This window comes from Euprymna scolopes, chromosome 16 (assembly GCF_053919585.1).
Source record: "Euprymna scolopes isolate OS-2025 chromosome 16, ASM5391958v1, whole genome shotgun sequence".
NCBI lineage: Eukaryota > Metazoa > Mollusca > Cephalopoda > Sepiida > Sepiolidae > Euprymna > Euprymna scolopes.
The window spans coordinates 55,686,298-55,705,986 of record NC_136497.1 but is presented as its reverse complement, the minus strand read 5'-3'; the positions used below and the strand labels follow the sequence as shown (position 1 = coordinate 55,705,986).

The 19,689-nt window shown below is 32.9% G+C and overlaps 1 protein-coding gene across 5 annotated transcripts in view; it reads left to right on the top strand.

The window, feature by feature from the left end:
• LOC145295970 (uncharacterized) overlaps window positions 1–19,689 on the top strand; it is a 295,111-nt gene that overhangs the window by 225,030 nt on the left and 50,392 nt on the right. For 2 of the 5 annotated variants that reach the window (XM_080141896.1, XM_080141897.1), the window contains exon 2: window positions 18,995–19,024. The exons of 2 other annotated variants lie outside the window; for them this stretch is intronic. In XM_080141896.1, the coding sequence (XP_079998022.1) occupies window positions 18,995–19,024 (30 nt within the window). Of the gene's footprint in view, window positions 1–18,891; window positions 18,911–18,994; window positions 19,025–19,689 lie in introns of those variants that run through there. One more of the 5 variants, XM_080141899.1, reaches the window with a different exon arrangement.

Below are 19,689 nucleotides of genomic sequence, written 5' to 3'. Positions count from 1 at the left end.
TGTTTGCTAAAATTCCACTTTTTGTTTACCCAGCTTGATTGACATTTTCTTGAGGGTGGGTGGAGGTCCTTTTTGCATATTTGTTCACCTCTTTATTGAAATAAGAGAAATCAGAAAATACAAAACTTGAATAATTATGTCTTCATTTAAACAAATTTGAAAAATCTCATCCTAGTAAAGCATAATCGTAAAAGTGTTCGCTAATGGGCTGGAAGCGTAAGGTTCAATCCTCGATCAAGTCCTACCAAACCCTTAAAAAAAATGGTACTTGATGTCATTTTGTTAAACACTCAGCATTATATAGAAAGGATTAAAGGTAAGTAGAACAATCCTGGGAATGGAGTGGTACCCTCTTCTATACCTTGGTGTAGTAGCTAATGAAAAGAGAACCTTCGGGTCGCCCTCGACTATTGTTAGACACTTTGTTTTTTCTAAATACGGGCATCTCATGATATTAACAGATGAATGTGTATGACTTTATATATTTGTTATTATGTTTGTAAAGAATTCCAATAGTGCTTGATTATTCTATATGAGTGTAATGTTCATTTATGAATTTTACAGAAGTTTAGATTACATAGTATCATTAGTTTTATGCCTACTGAAAAAAAAAAACTTGGTTTAAGTCAGTTTCATTGCTCCTCGGCTTTTTTTTTTTTTTTTTTTTTTTTTTTTTATGGAGGAAACACCGGAAGTGGTGAAACTATCAATTTCCTGTCTATTGCCATTTGGTATTTCTATTAAATTTTTAAAAAAATCTTTTTTGGTAAACAAATATAGATGAGGAAAGTTTAAAACATATTGAAAATAACAAAGAAAGTATAAAAAAGAAAACTGTAAGGCCACATAAATAATATAAAATAACAATAAAAAATATTTTTATATGGTTAAAAACGTGTAGGAAAGAAAATTTGTTCAAGGGAGATAAGTAGTAAGTTTTTATGCATGAAATTGGAGTGATACGAAAAGTTAAAATTTTCTATCTTCTTGACCGTTTTATGGTTATCAGAAATTTAATACAGTTGACTAGTGCCATTTATGAAAATGAGGTTGAGTCAGATGGGTAGACATTAAAAATATATCCACATCTTCAATGAGATGAGAAAAACAAAATATTGAATATACTTTTGGCATAACATAATTTCATGCATGATTTCACAACACCGTATACTCAAGTTGCAAAATAGGTGTCAAAGTTTAAAGTTTAATATAAAAATAGATTACAACATACTAGTAGGGCTATCTGGCATTGCTTGAGGTTCAGGATAAGAAAATAGATTTTAACGTCTCTTTTTCTCAACACATGCTTAGGTGTGTTGTAAGACTATGTGCCCCCCCCCTGGTTGACAATGATCAACTCCAATGGTGTTGCCATGATATTCTTCTCCTTCATCTTTTCTGCTGATTGTGCTATCGTCTCTCACATTTGCTGCTGCCAAGGGGTTCACAAGTATAATAAAATAAAATAAAACAAAAGACACAAACTCTGACACATTCTGCAAATATCAGTTGCAATCTATGTGTGTGTGTGTGTGTGTGACACTATCGACCCTCTACACACTAAAGTCTACATCTACATTTTATCAAGGCCATGTTTGTCAGTTGATGTCAGCCCATCTCAATCTTCTAAAACTCTCTCGATTTGGTCCAAGCCAAAGCTTGCCTTCAATTGTGTCAAACTTGCAACTTCCTCAATGCAAAACCGTCGTCAACCATCACAAAACCAAGACTGTTCACAACTGTTGTCAACTGTTGCAAAACTCCCTGCTACACCTAAAACTGCCTGTAAACTAACTTTAAATATATCCATTTTTTTTTGTCTGACACACCTTGATTAACAATCTTATTCAGTATCCTTTGTGCACCTTGGTAAACAACTTCATCTCCATTAATCTGCTGATAAACTTTTTCCATTTTTTTTTTTTTTTTTTTTTTTTTTACACTTTCTAACACTTGGGGGTGCGTTGATAGTATCGCAATGTTACTTTGGGTATAAACCAAACCGTTCACTCATTCTAGCACAAACTTTTGGCAACTGGTGCAATATAATAGAAAGCCAGTTGACTGTTTGATCTAGTTCTAGTGTTATTTTTTGAATAAATACCAATAAGAATGAAACAAAATATTTTTTTATAACCCACTCCCTCACCTCCCTCTTATTAATTTGACTCCTGGTTACATCGAGTAAACAAATATTAGAAGTATTTTCTTTTATCATAACCAGCTTGGGGTCTTACTGCATCGGAATATGCAAATTGTGTAAGTGTATCTTGTTTAGTTTTTTTAGTTTTATTTAGACACACAGAGATGTAAACACAACTTTTCATTTATATTATCGACTAGCATGGTTACTCTGCATTACCCGGGCACCTGAACAACCAAAAAGAAGAATTCAAAAATGTCTGTAACATCTTTGCTTCAAAATTCCTCTCTTTCTTTAGCACTCTTTATACTCCCTCTTTATCTCCCCTCACTTCCTTTCCATGTCTATCACTCTTCTCTCTCTCTAACACCCCTTCTCCTGCTTTCTTTGTCAACTGGAAAAAGTGTTGACTAATGATTGTATAATAGCATTAAAAACTCTCTCAAAATGTCGGCTCCCTCAACTAATTCTGTTTCTGTAATCTCCAAAAGTATGAATATTAAAAATATATTTGTCCAAGGCAATGATACAAAATATTGGGTTTGTAGGTGTGTTGTATGCAGTTTTATTTTTTAGTTTTAGCGGGACACACAGACAGAAATCTTTCCTTTTGTATAATAGACTAGCATAATTACTTAGGGGCATGGAAACAAAATAGAAGAGTTAATAATTGTGTGCAAACTCTTTCTTTTACAACTTCTTTCTCCCCCCCCCCCGTTTTTCTCTCTCTATTCCCATTCTCCTTTCTCCCCTATCCTTTTCTTCCCCTCTTTTCACCATCATCTCCTTTCTTGCTTTCTCTGCTAACTGGAAAAAATTGTTGATGGATTACTACATAATAACATTTAAAAAAATCGCACTAAATGTCAACATTCCCAACTAATTCTGTGCCAATTTACTCCCAAAATAATGAATATTAAAAAGAAATATACCTATATGTTGTCCGTGGTAGTGATAAAAAAGGATATGTCAGTTTTGTGGGTATGTAATTTTTTTTACTCTTAGCTGAACATGCAGACATACAAACAGACAACATTCTTTATATAATAGAAGGTTAAACTGTTTGGCATTGCTCAGCCATAAAATACGCTTAAATATATTTTAATTTATATCGAATTCGTATTTATTACTATAGAGCCAAATTCTCTATTGATTATTATATTGTACCCAATATATAGTAGTGATTTCAAATGTAAAAAAAAAATATGACTTAGGTGCAATCAGCTAGAATTGGAACCAGCCTTAGTCATTACCATTTGAGTTATTGTCAGATGGATAAGCAATAGTTAAAAAATGAACCAACTTTAACGTATAAATGTATATTTGTGCATATGTACAAGACCACTTAAAGTCGACTTACACCTGCCAATTTTTTCAATTTTGACCCCTTAGAAGCTACTTTTATTGGCTAAAACACCAAATCGAATTTGTTCCATAGGTCAAAATCCTTATATATAAAGTTTTGAGTCTGTAGACCAAAAATTGACGAAGTAGTTTGGTAGAAACCATTCCTCACACAGACAGACAAGGTCACTTATATATATAAAATAAAAGTACATAAAATGTTTAATCATTTAACCCACCTTGAACCGGTCTGCAGCCTTGCATCTTGAGAAGATGCACTTTCAAAAAATGAAGACAGATAAATATACAGACATAGTTTTATAAATCAGATTAATGTTTCTCGGGTAAGAACCACTGACAACTGATCTTTCGCGACACACACACGCAGAGGCATATTTGTTTTATATATAAATAGTAAAGGAGCCAAGAAATAGCAAGGGCTCTGATTGGTCAAACAAATTAATGTTGTAGTAGAGAAAGAGGGGTCTTTTGAAATAACATTTAAGACAAAGAAAGACAATGCAAACAGATACTCAGATGAAGCTGATTTCTCTGTTCACCTGGAAGAGGAAATGGTCATTGAAAAATCTGAGAAAATTATGACAAAATATGATTGGAAGCTGTATAATTGAGAAATTGATATCATAAATATTTGACGTCATTCATAATCATAATCCCCAATGCGAGTTTCGAGTAGATAAAGAAAACCGATGAAATTCAAGATGGCGATATTAATGAGACGTTAAGATTCATGGTAACCTGAACATCATCAGTAGTAGCTAGCTGTAAGAGAATGATACGGTTTGCTGTGCTTATATATGGAGTTAAGTTCTTAAATAGAACATATCATTCAAAACACGGTAGTTGTTTGAACATATGGTTAAGTGTTAGTTTTACTCATTTAAAACGACTTTAAAGCTTCACCGTTCACTCATTTTGTGACCAAATTTCAAACAATTCTTACAGTTCATAGGTCACCTTCTCAGCTATATTTTGAAATAAAATTTCCAATTTTCATTAAGACAAGTTATAATAAAATTACTTGTGTTCAAAAGTCTTTAGAATTAGTAAGGAACGTGAGAGACGGTTTCTTCTGATTGGCTATTTGTTACCATAGCAACTTTTTCGTCGTCAACACCTTCATAAATCATAGTAGGAATGTCTCTCACATGCCATCTTATTTGGATTATATAGAGAGAGTTAACAAAAGTGATGCTCTTTGCCGTGCTAGGGCTGATAATATTTCACTTATAACATTGCCCATTAATTCTGTTCCCCTTATTTTTTTGTCCCTTCTTTCTGTTTAATTACTTAATTACGTCTTTTATTTGATTTTTTTATTTAGTTAATTTAAGAAGTTGGTAATAATTTTTTTTTTTTTGGATTGTTGACAATGCATATCATATTGAACACAAAAAAGAAAATATTATTTCAAAGCAAAGCCTGGAAAAATCATGGATTACATAGAAAAATGCAAGCATGAAAAGTAATATGGTTAGATTTATGCTTAGAAAAATAAAAGTACTAGTTGTTAAAACTGGAAAAGAAAAAGACAAGATATTCTAGTAAAAAATATAATAAATTTATAACTTAAAATATTGCAGCATTAAGAATTTATATACAATGTTAAATTGAATTTAAAAAAAAATATTCTAATTGCTACAATATTTTAAGTTATAAATTTATTATACTTTTTACTAGAATATCTTGTCTTTTTTTGTGTGTGTGTGAGAGAGAGAGAGAGATGGAGGATAACTCTTCGTCTTACAATTAGGTTAAATATAATTGTTATTCCCTAAGAGGATGTAGAAATACATTTACACGCAAACATAAAAAACTATATGCAATTGTCACCATATATGCTCACAAATAGTAATTACTGCTATAAACTGTGGGGACAGCATGCCATATTTGAGTTCTCTCATGGCTTTTGCACCACTTTTACTAATACTCTTAGAAAAATAGGAGTTCATCTGCTCCGCCCCCCCCTCAAACCTTGAAACAGGACTTGTGACTATTGTGACTAAGTAGGTCTCTATAATGTGGCACACATTTTGTGGTCTTTGAACTATCGTCACTTGTTTGGTATAAAGAGTGGGTCATGTGTTCCAAAATGCATGATCAACATAAAAAATATATATGTCAAAGGTTGTCTAGTAATTTTCAATACAAGTGGGAAACCTGTTTTCATATCTTTCACACATAATAGCTACATGCACATCCGTATGAATAAAGTCAATAATTTTATGCATTCATATTTGCTTGTGGATTTGCAAGAAAAAAAAAAAGAAAGAAATTCTGACAAAAGAGTAAGAAACAGCAGAGAATATGACATTGGTTGGGACTTTGATGTCAGCAATGACTAATGTTTTGCCAACATTCATACCTCCTGTGACCACTGTGTTACCAGTGTCTATTACCTTAATGAAAACTGTAACGACTGTTATAAAAGTTACACCTACGTTAAAAAAAATGCAATTGACTCCTATATAAAAGCCCCCCCCATGACAAACATAAAGAAAATAAAGATAATGATCATCAACATAACAAACAACATTATTTATGAAAAGAATCATCATCATCATCATCATCATCATATTTGGTGTAACATCTCTTTTACATGCTGGCATGTGTTAGATGACTTTAAGAAATTTACTTCTTGAGTAACCTATTTCTTGTGAGGTTTCTATCAATCTCTCTTTCGTTTGGGATAACTTTCATTTTTTTTTTTCTGTTTTCCTTGGCCTTCACTTGTGAGCTGAACCTGCTACCTCAGTTCTACATTTTTATAAAAATGTCAGTCATTTCTTTTATAGTGTTGCGTTGGGGTGATGGCTAGGAAGATGTGTTGAACCAGCCAAGCAATTTCTTGGGGCTTGTATCTTCAAGTGGCTATGGCCCATCCAATGTCTGAGAACATCTGACATTTTGACCGAGATAGACTGAATAATGAAACGGTTAGTTAGTGAATTGAATTTGGCATTTTTTTTTTTTTGTCAGGATTAACAGCATATATTTGCAGTAGCTAAATTGTTTCATAGATTGTTAAAAAATTAACCCCCAAACTAACCTATCTTTGGCCAGGTCTTTATTTATCCCTTTAAGTCAGTCTTTATCACTTTCTCCCATGTTTTCTTTGACATGTCCCTGTAAACAGGATCTGCTACCTTAACTGTTCTATATTTTCTAACAAGACCTCTCATCCATTCATTCAACATGGCTATCACGCCAAAGTCCAGCATTAATCTTTCTCTAACATCATCAGAACTAAGCCTTTAAGACTCATATTACACATCCATCATATTATTTCTCTCCATGCAATGCATGTCCTCGACCCTCACTGGCCAGGTTTCACTTCCATATATCATCACACTGCATATAAATGCAAGAGTCTTTCCTTGGTTGATGATGGTAATACTCTGTTAGTAATGGCAAATAGGTAACATACATTTTTATCAAGTGTTATTTGGTTGTATAACACAATCATGTTGACACACCAGTTTCCATTAAATCACTGGAGTTAAGCAATGGTGAGCCTGTCAGTACTAAATGGGTGACCATTTGAGAATGAATGCAACGTGCTATATATGGGAGGGTTCTTTGCTTATTCCAGTATTATTTCCAGTTGTCCTGGACTTCTAGTTGCTACTGAACCAGTTAGTTGAGGAGAAGTGGAATTGGGAATTGTACAACTCTTGCTTCACAATACTCTTTGCAGCCACACTTACAGAGGTTATCCATTGTCTCTCAAAACTGATATAAAGCCTCTTTTCTCTTCTCACTTGACCCAAAGCCTTTGACACAAGTTGAGACAATGAAACACGTTCCTATCTGTTAAAATTATTTTTTGTTAACAATCTTTTTTTTTTTTACTCCATGATTCATTATAGTGGTGAACAAAAAACAAGATACAGTTGAACTCCTACCACTTCAACAGCTGTCGCATAATGAAAATCTAACATTTCATTGAAAAATTTCTGTTTATTTGCTTTTTGTATATTAATGTCTAAAGTTCAACATTTGCAAGAGTGGATCAATAGTTTACAACTTGAAAGAGAATTATTTGCAAACACCTGAAAGACAACGATTACAAATGACCCCTGATCTGCTAAGTAACCCAGAACCATCATTTTTTAACTAAGTGGGATGATAGAGGATCAGCTCAGATCATAGATTTTACACAGAAGACCATAAAATATCTTGGAAATCCCAATAATCAGCAACATAGTGCATTTCAGTTGTTTCTCCTCCCACCACTGATTTTTGTATTGCTTTTAAAGGTCCTTGAACCTGGAGGCTTATTGTTTTGAGCTGTTTTGCAGATCATTCAGCGAAAGAGATGTTATTCAAAATCGATTTGTTGATTTTTTAAATTAAAAAACAATTTTTTTTTGTATTCAAGTGAGGGTCTCATTGTTTTTGTGTTTAATGAGGGTCTCGGTTGTTAAAAAATAAAATCAAAATCCAAAATCAAATTTATTTAGCAAAAAAATAGCAAAGTGCAACAAGTCATGTGAAGGGAGAGGTGTTATGTAATGGATGGCTGGAACCATCATACATAACTGAAAAGAAAAAAAACTTCTTTAATAAAAGATTTAAAAAAGGTGGGCATCGAATAATCGATTGTCCACCAGTTGAAAAGAGAAAGTGCTTACGTCATAAACAGAGAAATCGGACGACGATTTTTTTGTTTACAAAACAAAGAAACGTGACATTCCTCGGAAGCTCTGGAAGTACAGATGTTGGCATGAGTGGTAAATTCACATGTCGGTCAGCTGAAGATAAATTGGATGATCATCTGAGGTCAGGAACCGGCAAAGAAATTGTCAAAACGTGACTAAAGAACGCATGTTCTATTATGGATCAGCTGATTGACAGATCACGTGGATAGGAAAAACAAAGCGACAAAAATGCCAATAAAAACGGTGAATCTAACGAGAAGAAGCAGAGAGAGCTAGCAGAGAGAGGAGAAACAAGGGACAGCACGTGTTGCTGAAGACCGGATCGTTGAAACGTCATTTCCCTCCTCAGAACACTGTGAGAACACTGTTACCATCGCGGTGAACTTCAAAATCACCAAAAGAAAAAAAGACGAACTGTTTTAAATTGTAAATATATTGTAAAATATAATTTTATACAAAAACAAACGCAATTGTGACTTACGTCTTTTAATGCATATTTTTAAGTTACGGCTGATCATTCTAAGTTGTCAACCGCTTTGTTTTCAGGTTCAACGTTGTTATGACATTTTTGACAATTGACGAGAGGCAAGATAAGGAAAAAGTGCCAGTCTAAGGTGAGATAACTCACTAGTCTTAACTCGTTGTCATGACAACCGCTTAGTAAACAAGTGAACCCATGGACGACCGACGTAATTAAAACTGCTATGTACCATACTACAGCATTGATGTCTTCAAGTCTAATGTAAATAAATTTATACTGAACCTCCCTCTTGGATAATTAGTTCCTCTTACATAATTTTCTGCTCATTCTTTTGTGATGGCGATCATCATCCCACTGACGATCTCTTCGACCTAAACCTTTAGTAATATATGACTACTTAGTCCTACGCACTACTACGATTTCCCAACCTGGGAGCCACACCACAATACAACAAGAGGTAGAAGTTATTTACATCCACATATAATATGGATGTTTATCTAAGTCTGTTTTAAACCTGGATATCGTAGTTATCGTCACAATCTACTCTGTTCTCCAGAACAGAAATATGAGCAGAGAATATTGCTTTCCTTCTATTGAGCTGAAAACAACTGTGCTATACTAAAATCGAGTCTTTTCGTTTTACCTGTTGCTCAAGTGAGAATACATTTAGTCAAAAATCAAGCATATGTATAAGGGATGAAAAATATCTGCCATAAATTGAGAAAAACACCCCAGATCAAGTAGAGAATCTTCCCGGCTTTGTTTGCATCTTGATACGGTGGCACATTGGTTGCAATATAAAGGTCCTTTGCATTAACAACAATATTGAGTGGGTGAGATAGAAAACTAGTTCAAATCATATCAAATGAGTTCTCATTAAAAGTCACCTTTAATATAATATACATACAAAGACTAAACCGATCCTCGATGAACAAAGTTTCTTTTCTAGAGCATCCCATCTGTGGAACAAGATATCACGAGTTTGCTTCCCAATCAACTACAGCATTGACGTCTTCAAGTCTAATGTAAATAAATTTATACTGAACCTCCCTCTTGGATAATTAGTTCCTCTTACATAATTTTCTGCTCATTCTTTTGTGATGGCGATCATCATCCAACTGACGATCTCTTCGACCTAAACCTTTAGTAATATATGACTACTTAAATAAATATGCACTGGATCTTCTATGGAATTTCTTTTTTTCTGACATATTATCATGCATATTTCTTTCTAAGCAAAAAACATTTTTCTGAAGGGTATATGCACGAAAAAATTTGATATTGACATAATACTAATGGATTGTTTCTGTATAACGAAATAAATCTGTAAAAAATGTGCCAGAGTTTTGACATGTTGAAAGAATTGTTTGGTAAAAAAAAAAAAATATTTGGAACATGGAATGTAGCTATACTGTTATTCTTTTATATATGCTCTGTTGTTATATTTCACTAATATTGAGCTTCTAAACAAAATGGATTGGTATACAGTAAGGGTGAAATATAATTGAAAAAACACACACACACACACACATATATATATGCTTTATAACATTAAGTCAGTCAGATTTTCAAGGACAAACAAACAGCATTTAAATTGAAAAATCAAACTTCTGTGTAGAACATTTTTTATTTGTTGTTGTACCGTGTTATTGACAATGCAATAATGTACTTAGCCACAATTTCGTTAAAAAATGTTCCTGACTGGAATATTGGTAATATGGACATATTTCTAAATAAACACTTAGAAACACGTCATTATTTAAAAAACACATTTCAAGATTCTCCAATCTACTTTTGCCATTCCATTTCTAACTTATAAATATTCGCATATTATTATTATTATTTTATTTATACGCTCTGTTTACAATGCGATTTAACTGCACGTTTTAAATGGCTGCTATGCAAATGGTGTCACGTTTTATCTTTTAGCATTCAAAATATACAGTAGAAAGTAATTTTTGTCTCCATGCATGTTACACTTAATATAAACAGTTTTTCTTGGAGCTACTATTCTAGAAAAAAAAACTAACTTAAAATCACTTCAAATTTCGCTTTCATTAAACTTGAGTTTACAAATTTCTTTGAAATAGTTGACCTTCGCAAATATTAGTTTTGCTTATTACATATCAGAAAGAGATCAAACTACAAGAGACAAGTTCAGTAGGTGTGTCAGAATTTTTGTAGGAATTTTTGACACCCCTAACACGAAACTGCGAATAAAATATAAAAAAACTCGTAATTTCTCTTTTAAAAGTGGGTTGTTTATTTTCTTTATGGGTGATACTTCCAAAATAAACTATAAAAGTTGTCTAAAAAGTAATAGAGATATTATTTTTTTTATTTTTTAAAAAACAGTAATGAAATTAATTGAATTTTACGAGTTCAGTATTTTTCAATTTTTAAATTTGAAAAAATCTATCAAAATTTTTCTATTGATTCTATTTTTATATTTTCAGGGTCAATGTGAAATTTTATGCTCTTTCCAATAAACCGAATATAATATTTTAGACAAACGTTTTTTTTTAATTCACGCCCCCCCCCCCCGCATTTTGAAATGTCTATTAAAAAGTAAATAATTAATTTACCCACCAAAGTTTTATATATCACAAATTGAAGATAAAAGATCAATGAATAATATATTCAAATTTAAATAAAAAAAGAAGTGTTTTTTAGAAATTTACCTGTAAAGTCCGAAGTTTAAAACTTTTTTTTTTTTTTTTTTTTTTTTTTAATGAAACCTTGGTCCTTGCTCCTTTAATTGAAAAAAAAAATAGGGTTTGAATTACATTTTTCGAGTAGTTATAAGCTTGGAATGACAGGAGGAGGTCGAATTATTCAATATTTTTCACGAAGTTTCTGACACACCTACAAGTTCACATCGGTCCTACATATTATTGCGATTTCTTTGATATTGATATTAAATTTAAAAAATAAACATTTGCTGTTTATTAAAACCAAAAAATTTATGATGAAATTTCTCAACATGAAATCTGGAGTTACATCATAATTGTTTGCAATGCAACAAAGAGTCAGCCGACAAGTCAAAACGTTTTCTAATGTGAATAAAATATAATTTGACTTAGATTTATTTAAATCCAGACACGGACTTTGGCTGGTTGGTCATACTTGAAGATTATCCTGCTGAAAATAGCCAGAGGGAATCCGGTTTTGTGTTCTGGACATTTCTAGACGCTTCTAAACGTTTTCATGCATAAATGAATCGATTCTTGAAGATCTCTCTTCTTGTTTCTTCCCACCTCTCTTTCATACTTTCTTTTTCTCTCTTTTATCCCCACCTTTCTCTCTCCCTCTTTCTCTTCTTTCATTGCTGATAGTATATAATGTGAGTGACATTAACCTTTTCCTATAGCATTTCCAGATCACCAACTGATATTCCTAATTAAACTCTCCTGCTGCCTTGCATAGTGATGACCTGACAAGTCTTGTTTAAGAATAGAGATGATGGCTAGTCTCTAAAAGCTCAATCACTTAACGTTGATGCTTGCATAACAGCAAAGCTTTGGCCAACATTGAAAAATATTTGCCGTAATCCTGATTTAACTTTTGGAAAACTTTCTTATTAAGAGTTTCGATTATTGTCCGCATTCTATATATATATAATTATTGTCCGCATTATATATATATATATATATATATATATATATATATATATATATATATATATATATATATATATATATATATAAATAATCTTTGTATCAAGGAAAAATGGTAGAGTGTGCTGGTTGTATAAACCATGTAAGTTGTTCAAAATGGTATTTTTCTATGTTTTTAAGGTGAACGTCTGATAAGTAAGTGACTAAAAATGCAGCAAATACATAATTTTGCAGACTTGTTAGTCACAAGCGAAACAATATTGTAATTGCTACCTTTTGAAAAGCAATAAATTACAAACTAAAAAAACTTGATATTTGTAACTTGGATATTATTATTATTATTAACTATTACACTATATATGCTCTGGAACCAAATATTCATTGAGCTAGACTTTATCAAACTTTATATACATTTTTTTTTAAATATAAAATCTTTTTAATTATGAAAAATTGTTTTTAATCCATTATGATTAGTATATACAAACCGAGTAACGTTTCAAGTAAATGATTAATCCACACACACACACACACACACACACACACACACACACACACACACACACACACACACACACACACACACCCTCTGACCTAAAAACTTGCTGCTATGGTTTCAAATGAGCTGAAATAACAGCAAGGGGACACTCGATTCCAAAAAATTTCTCATATGTTATATCGCCCCTCTTTTGGAAATAGGGTACGATTATGAATATCTCCAGTTTCAAATAATCCTTATACACTGTGAAATTACTTTATGTATGAAAATCAAAGAAGGGAGATATAACATATGAGAAATATTTGGAATCAAGTCTCCCCTTGCTGTTATTTCAGATCATTTAAAACAATATATGATCATCAGTTTGAAATCAGATAAGGTGAATGAAGCTTTTTTCTTTTTCAAATGAAGTCATTTTTTTAAATCTAAAATTTTCGGCTTAACGAACCTCCTTCAATTTGGTGTACAAAAATTTTTTTCTGTTCTTTTTCCTTTGTCAAGATCTAACTCTATTGCTGCCAAATATCACTATTTTCTCCCAGTGTTGTTGAAGAAACTGTTTTTGTTGTTTTTTTAATGTTAGCTTTCACTAGAAATACAAAAAAGGGGCCTTGGGACAAGATCAAAGTGTAGTATCTGTTCTTCAGATGCTGCACTTCAATTTCTTGTTCTCTGTCAGTGGAGGAGAAATCCTTCACGACTGAGACAATTTTTATTTTTGTTCCTTTTTCTCCACGTTAAAAAACGACCCTGGTGTCTAACTCTGTCCCGTGGGGAGGCATTGTAAATAGGAACAATAAAGACGGGTTTTTGTAGATGACGTTTTTAATTTTTTTTTTTTTTGCTTTGTTGGCTATTAATCCAATTCATAAAGCTATGTCTATGTGTTTGTCTGTCTCCATTTTTTTTTTTTCAAAGTGCATCTCCCCTGAGATACAAGGCTGCTTAGTGGTGTAAGACAGGTCAAATAATCGCATTTTTTTTTTTTTACTGCTTTTTTTTATTGGTTTTTAGCCGGTAAAAGTAGCTGCTAAAGGGATCAAATTTGGACAAAAATTGAAACTTGGCAGGCGTAAGTCGACTAAACGTTTTATTTGTATGCATATGCAAATATATATATTCATATGTAAAAGTAGGTTCATTTTTAACTATTTTTTATCGATCTGACAATAGTTCAAATAGTAACAACTAATACTGGAGATATATGTTTTGGTTTCAATTCTAGCCGATGGCACCCAAAGCATATTTATTTTATTTACTTTTGAAATCACTACTATATATTGAATACAATATAATATGTACGAATCGATAGCAAATTGACTATATAATAAAAAATACAAAATTTGCATAAATTAAAATATATTTAAACATATTTTACAACCGGGCAACGCCAGGCAGTCAGCTAGTATTGAATACATATATTCTCTCTCTCTCTCTCTCTCTCTCTCTCTCTCTCTCTCTCTCTCTCTCTCAAGTATAAAAGACTAAAAGCTTTTTTAAATATATGTGACTGTGTATCTCATCTTGGTTGTTTTTTCCACAACGTTTGTGTTTTTTGAATTTCTAACGGCTATGTTCGCTGGGAAATCAAAGAAAAAAAAAACCAAAAGAAAACAAACATTTTTCACTATTCACCAATAGCATCCAATAAAATTGATGTGCCTACGCTACTTATGTTGCCTAAACTATATATTCTATAATTCATAGTTATCGGTTCATTAGTTTAGGAGTAGATCCGGTACGTAAAAGTATGTATAAAAACATGCACATACCTAATGTAACCAAATAAAGCAGTGTTGCACCACTATTATGCCATCTTACGAAGATTAAAATCAACATATAATGATATCAAACCTTATATCTAGAATCCTTATTCCAATTTTGATCAAAATCCATTACATCATTTTTTTTTTAATTATAGAAAATGCCTACAATTTAAGGTTTAATCTTAAGGAATTTTAAGAAATTGGAAGTTCGAGAATATTGCTTAATTGGTGTTTAAAGACTATGGCAGAAAATTTAATGTAAATCTAATATATTTAAGTTTTCAAATGGGAGGCTATATTTCTTAAAAACCAGTGTTGGGACGATTAATCAGAATTGGCATCAGGAATTGGAAAAATCAGAACTTTTGCGGGTATCAGAATTTGTATCAGAATCGAAAAAAAATTGTGCCTATTTTCTGATGCCAAAAATGATTCCTTTAATTATCAGTTTTTATTTGATTTTGTTTAAAACAAAATCTTCCACTGAAGATGGTTGGAGGTTACACCGGCCGAAACGTTGTGAAAAAAAGCAACCAAGATGAGAATAATAGTCCAAGTAATACAAAAAATAATTATCAATCCGCATCTCAATAATATACGTTCATCATTACATGGAGTGTTTAGTTTTACTTTTTTCTTTTTCTGTAATTCATGTACTTTACAGAAATTAGGATCCCCGGGCAATGGTGAGTAGCCCTGCTAGTTTCTTATGAAACTCTATCGATTTTTTTCCATTCTTTCAGATAAGTCGATTTCATTGTTGGCTATTTGTCAATTTTTAATATTCCAATAGGACAAACAAATCGACAAAGGCGATAGAAAAAAAGAAATCATAAACGAAAAAGTAATTATTTTTTTATATATCGTCTTGACTTGTTTTCCCATCTCAGGCTTTTAAATAAGAAAAAATTCTTTGTTTATTTCCTATCAGTTTTTCTTCTATTGAGCAATCCTACCATAAAATAAATTGTCTAGGGCTGAGGCGTCCGTCTACTTGTGGCAAAGCAATTGTATTACTCCAAAAAAGACATTGTGTTCTCAGTGGTGTTTACAGACGAAAGCAAATAACGATGACGAAGGGAAACAATTTTTATAGATATTGGAAAATTAAACTATCTTGAAGATGAACGGTCCACGATTTCCACTGAGAGTTATGTTTTCTTTATCAATTGTGTGATTGTCATCACCATAGGTGGCGCTGTTAATATTTTTATTGCAATGAAGGCACTAATTTACATATAAAGTTTACTTAATTGGTTTATATATATACTAGCAAAAGTACCCGTCGTTGACTGAGTTCAAAAACAGCCTACAGAAAATGGACTCTGATTTATGAAAGTATGATAGGTTATGAAAAGGAAGGGTTCTAAATTTGGGTTGAATTTGGGGGTATCAAAACCAAAGCAAAATATGATGAAAGTAAAAATAAAATAGATAAAACCCATAATTTATTATACCATACCTGTTCACACTGAAACACTTATCACAATATTCTGTGGATCTATATTAAAAAACCTTGTTAAACTTTGTGACATATTTCCATTCTATGGAGGTCAGGTGCGAACTAACACCCCATAATTTTTATTATACCATATTTCTTCAAACTGAAACATAATTATCAAAGTATACTTACACAGATAGATATGAAAAGTCTTTATTAAAGTTTGTGCCTATTTCCATTCTATGGAGGCCAGGCGCGAACGCAGACCCCACAATTTTATTATACCATCCCTATTTAAGTTAAAACATACTTATCAACGTATTCTTATGTACATCTATATCAAAAACACTTATAAACGTTTTTTTTTAATTTTTAAATTTTTTATTTCCATACTTTGTGGACCAGGCGCGTACGCAGACCCCACAATTTTAATGAACCACCGTTCTGCCAGATCAAACATACCCATTCCTGTGTCTCGATACATCTTCTATCATTATATGTAATCAGTTTTTTAAAATAGTCAACCATATAGGAACCTATTCGTGACCAGACACACACATGCACAGCTTTATATTATATATATAGCATTGTATGCATACATATTAGGGAGTTTTAGCAGAATTCATTTTTTTTTTTTTTCATCCAAAAGAAGAAAAAAAAAAACTGGATTTCCACTTAACTGGAGATGCGTTCTCGTTTTTTTTTTTTTTTTTTTTTTTTTTTTTTGTCGAAATTTCCTCTTTTGACAGTTTTCTATGAAAACCGAAAATGTTAATTTTTATATGAAGGCTAAGACTTCAACGATCTATCTATCCTCAACGATCTATCTATCAACTTCAACGATCTATCTATCTCCTCCTCCCACAGGGAGTTTCTGACGGCAGTCTTGGAACTTGTGCTGCTTCAATCACTCTTCCTTATCATAACAACAAATTAACATAAGATTCCTTTGATCTATTTACACTGTACAAGTGGTAATTGCCGTTATTCTTTATGAGGCCGATTCCGCAGTCTGCAGAGCGGCATCATCTCAGCTCTACCAGGCTGATTGTGAGGATTTAGTTGGGCCAGTGCTCTGGGCAGCTTCTTCACAAGCGCAGGCGGCTGAGGTACTTCGTGCTGGGTTGTGTCATTCGTGGATGTGCTCGGTGGGCATTCAGCCACGGGCGAAGTAGGCACAGTTTCTTCCTCTGTGGAAGCATCACGTGCGGGCACCTCTGGGGGGTCTACGATGCCGACTGGTGGCAAAGACGAGGGTGCTGGCAAAGGCACTCTTGGCAAGTCAAGCCGGGTAGGTGCTGTTACTTCCGAGCTCTGTGGTGACGTTTGCCGTCCTCCCTGGAGATCCAACAGGTCTCTCCTCAGCGGTATGGCGGTCTCAACAGGTTTTCTGTTGCTTCGGTTTCCATAGGGGATGAACTTCCTAAGGTGTTGTCGATTTCTTATGGTTAGGCGCCCGGACCCATGGACTTTAATGACGTACTGGTGGAATTGTCTGACCTCTACAACCACTCCAGTTCGCTCTCAACGTTTGGAGTGGTTGCCGATCAGGTTCTGGATGTGGACGTTGTCTCCTACTTTGAGAGGCGTGAGGGCTCTCGTGTGCATCGCCAACTTCTCATGTTCTGTAGAATGTCTCTTGGCAAGAGCCTGTTCTCTGTGGGTGAGGGTCTCCTTCCATACCGGATGGGGGCAATATCGTCCCATGGGGATGGGGTCTCTGATGTGCCTCCCAAAAACCACAAGTGCTGAAGAAGATCTAGTGTCAGGGTCAATGGAGTTCCTGTATACCAGCATGGCTCTTTGAAATTTGTCAACGTTGATCGAGCCACCAGGTGAGGTGTTGTCCATTATCATGCGTTTTGCGGTTTTAACCGCAACTTCTGCTCTACAATTAGCATGGGGGTTGGCAACTGACGTCAACCGGTGGCGAACTCCCCATGATTGAAGGAATTCTTGCGTTTTGCCGACTGTAAATTGTGGGCCCTTCTTATACACAGCCATACTAGGCGCATTCCCACTTAATTTGCCTTGCCCATTAAAAAAATATATCAGCAGGTCCGCTTTTCTCATACCACTGCCCTTTTTAATTTCTCCCTTTTAATTTACAAATTAAATTCTCACTTGCAAAATATGGACGTTTTAAAAATATAATTTATCTACTAAATAAGGCTCTGATGTAAAGGACATAAATGAAAGTCCTCATCTTCTGTTGGTTGCTGGACGACGTGAAAACAGATGTCCTTTACATCAGAGCCTGAAACGAGATGAGGCAAGGTGAGTATGGTATGGGAAATAGAGTGAGTGATAGCTACCTATCTAATCTCAATTTCAAATTAAACAATATGTATACCAAATATTAATAAAATTTTACTTTTAAATTCAGTTTTTGTTAATTTCTAATTTAGTTTTTTTTTTTTTTTGAGGCTATCTTTTTTATGTTATATTTTGTGTTTTCAATTTAAAGTTTTTGGTGTTGTATTTTTTTTTTTTTTTTTTTTTGCATATAACAAGCTAATTTTTATTTGTTGTTGCTGCACCGTGTTATTGCTAATGTAATAATATATTCAGCCACAGTTTTGTTTTAAAAAAATAATCTTGGTGGGAATGTTGGTTTTTATGAACACATTTCTAAATAAACGTCTGGCAAAAACAAAACACATTTTACTATTTCCTAATCTATTTTTACTATCAAATAAACAATTACGTCTCATGCCTAACATAAATATTAGCATATTTTTCATTTTTCATTCATATGCTCTGTTTACAGTGCTGTTTAATTCCACATGTTTGAAGTAATTGTTATGCAAATGGTGTCACGTTTTATTTTTTAGCATTCAAAATGTACAGTCGAAAGTAATTTCTACCTTCGTACACATAACACAGAAGAGGGAAACAGTTTTTCTAAGACAAAGAATATAGTTTCCAATTTATCATATGGTTTGTTTGTTTCTCTCTCTCTCTCTCTCTCTTTAAATTAATTATTGGCTTCTTTTAATACTTTGGTGATATTTCTCTTTGCAGCTGGCTGAAGCCAACTCACTTTGTGGCAAGGTAACACATTATGTTCGGTAATTAAAAAAAAAAAAGTCAAAGGAATTAAAGTCACAAAATATCTTAATTTCATAGATGAAAAAGATCACAATTTATAATGACTGGTAATAAAGTCGCTTAGTGTTTTTATTAAACCGTAATATTAACATTTAAAAAAGCAAGTATTCAGCAGTTAATTTTATATTAGATTAGAAAAAGTAGAAACAGTGCTAACATTGTTCTGTTTCCTTTTTTTTTTTTTCCTGTGACTATTTCTGTGACTTTTTTTCCTGTGACTTTTTTTTTGTCTGGATTCGTTGCTATAATGTCTCCTTGTCCTCCTGGTGTCCGAAAGTAACCCTCTTTGTAGTTTTTTTTTTTTTTTAATTTCCCTGCATTTTTGTCGTACTTTGTTAACCCCATTTTTTCTTTTCTAGTAATCTATTTATCAGCTAAAAAGAAAATCCTTAAAAATGCAGTTTTGATATTGTAAGATGTTTTAATATGATGTTTAGCTTTTTTAAGTTCAGTATTTTTTTTTTTCTTAAATAAAAAAAAAATGTTTTTCTGATTTTTTCCCCTAATACTTGGCTCCAAAAACATTTTCTGATTCCATATATGTGTCAGATTTCGGTTGTTATTTCTCTTTATGTTTTTACTAGCAGTTCAGCCCAGCTTTGCTCGGG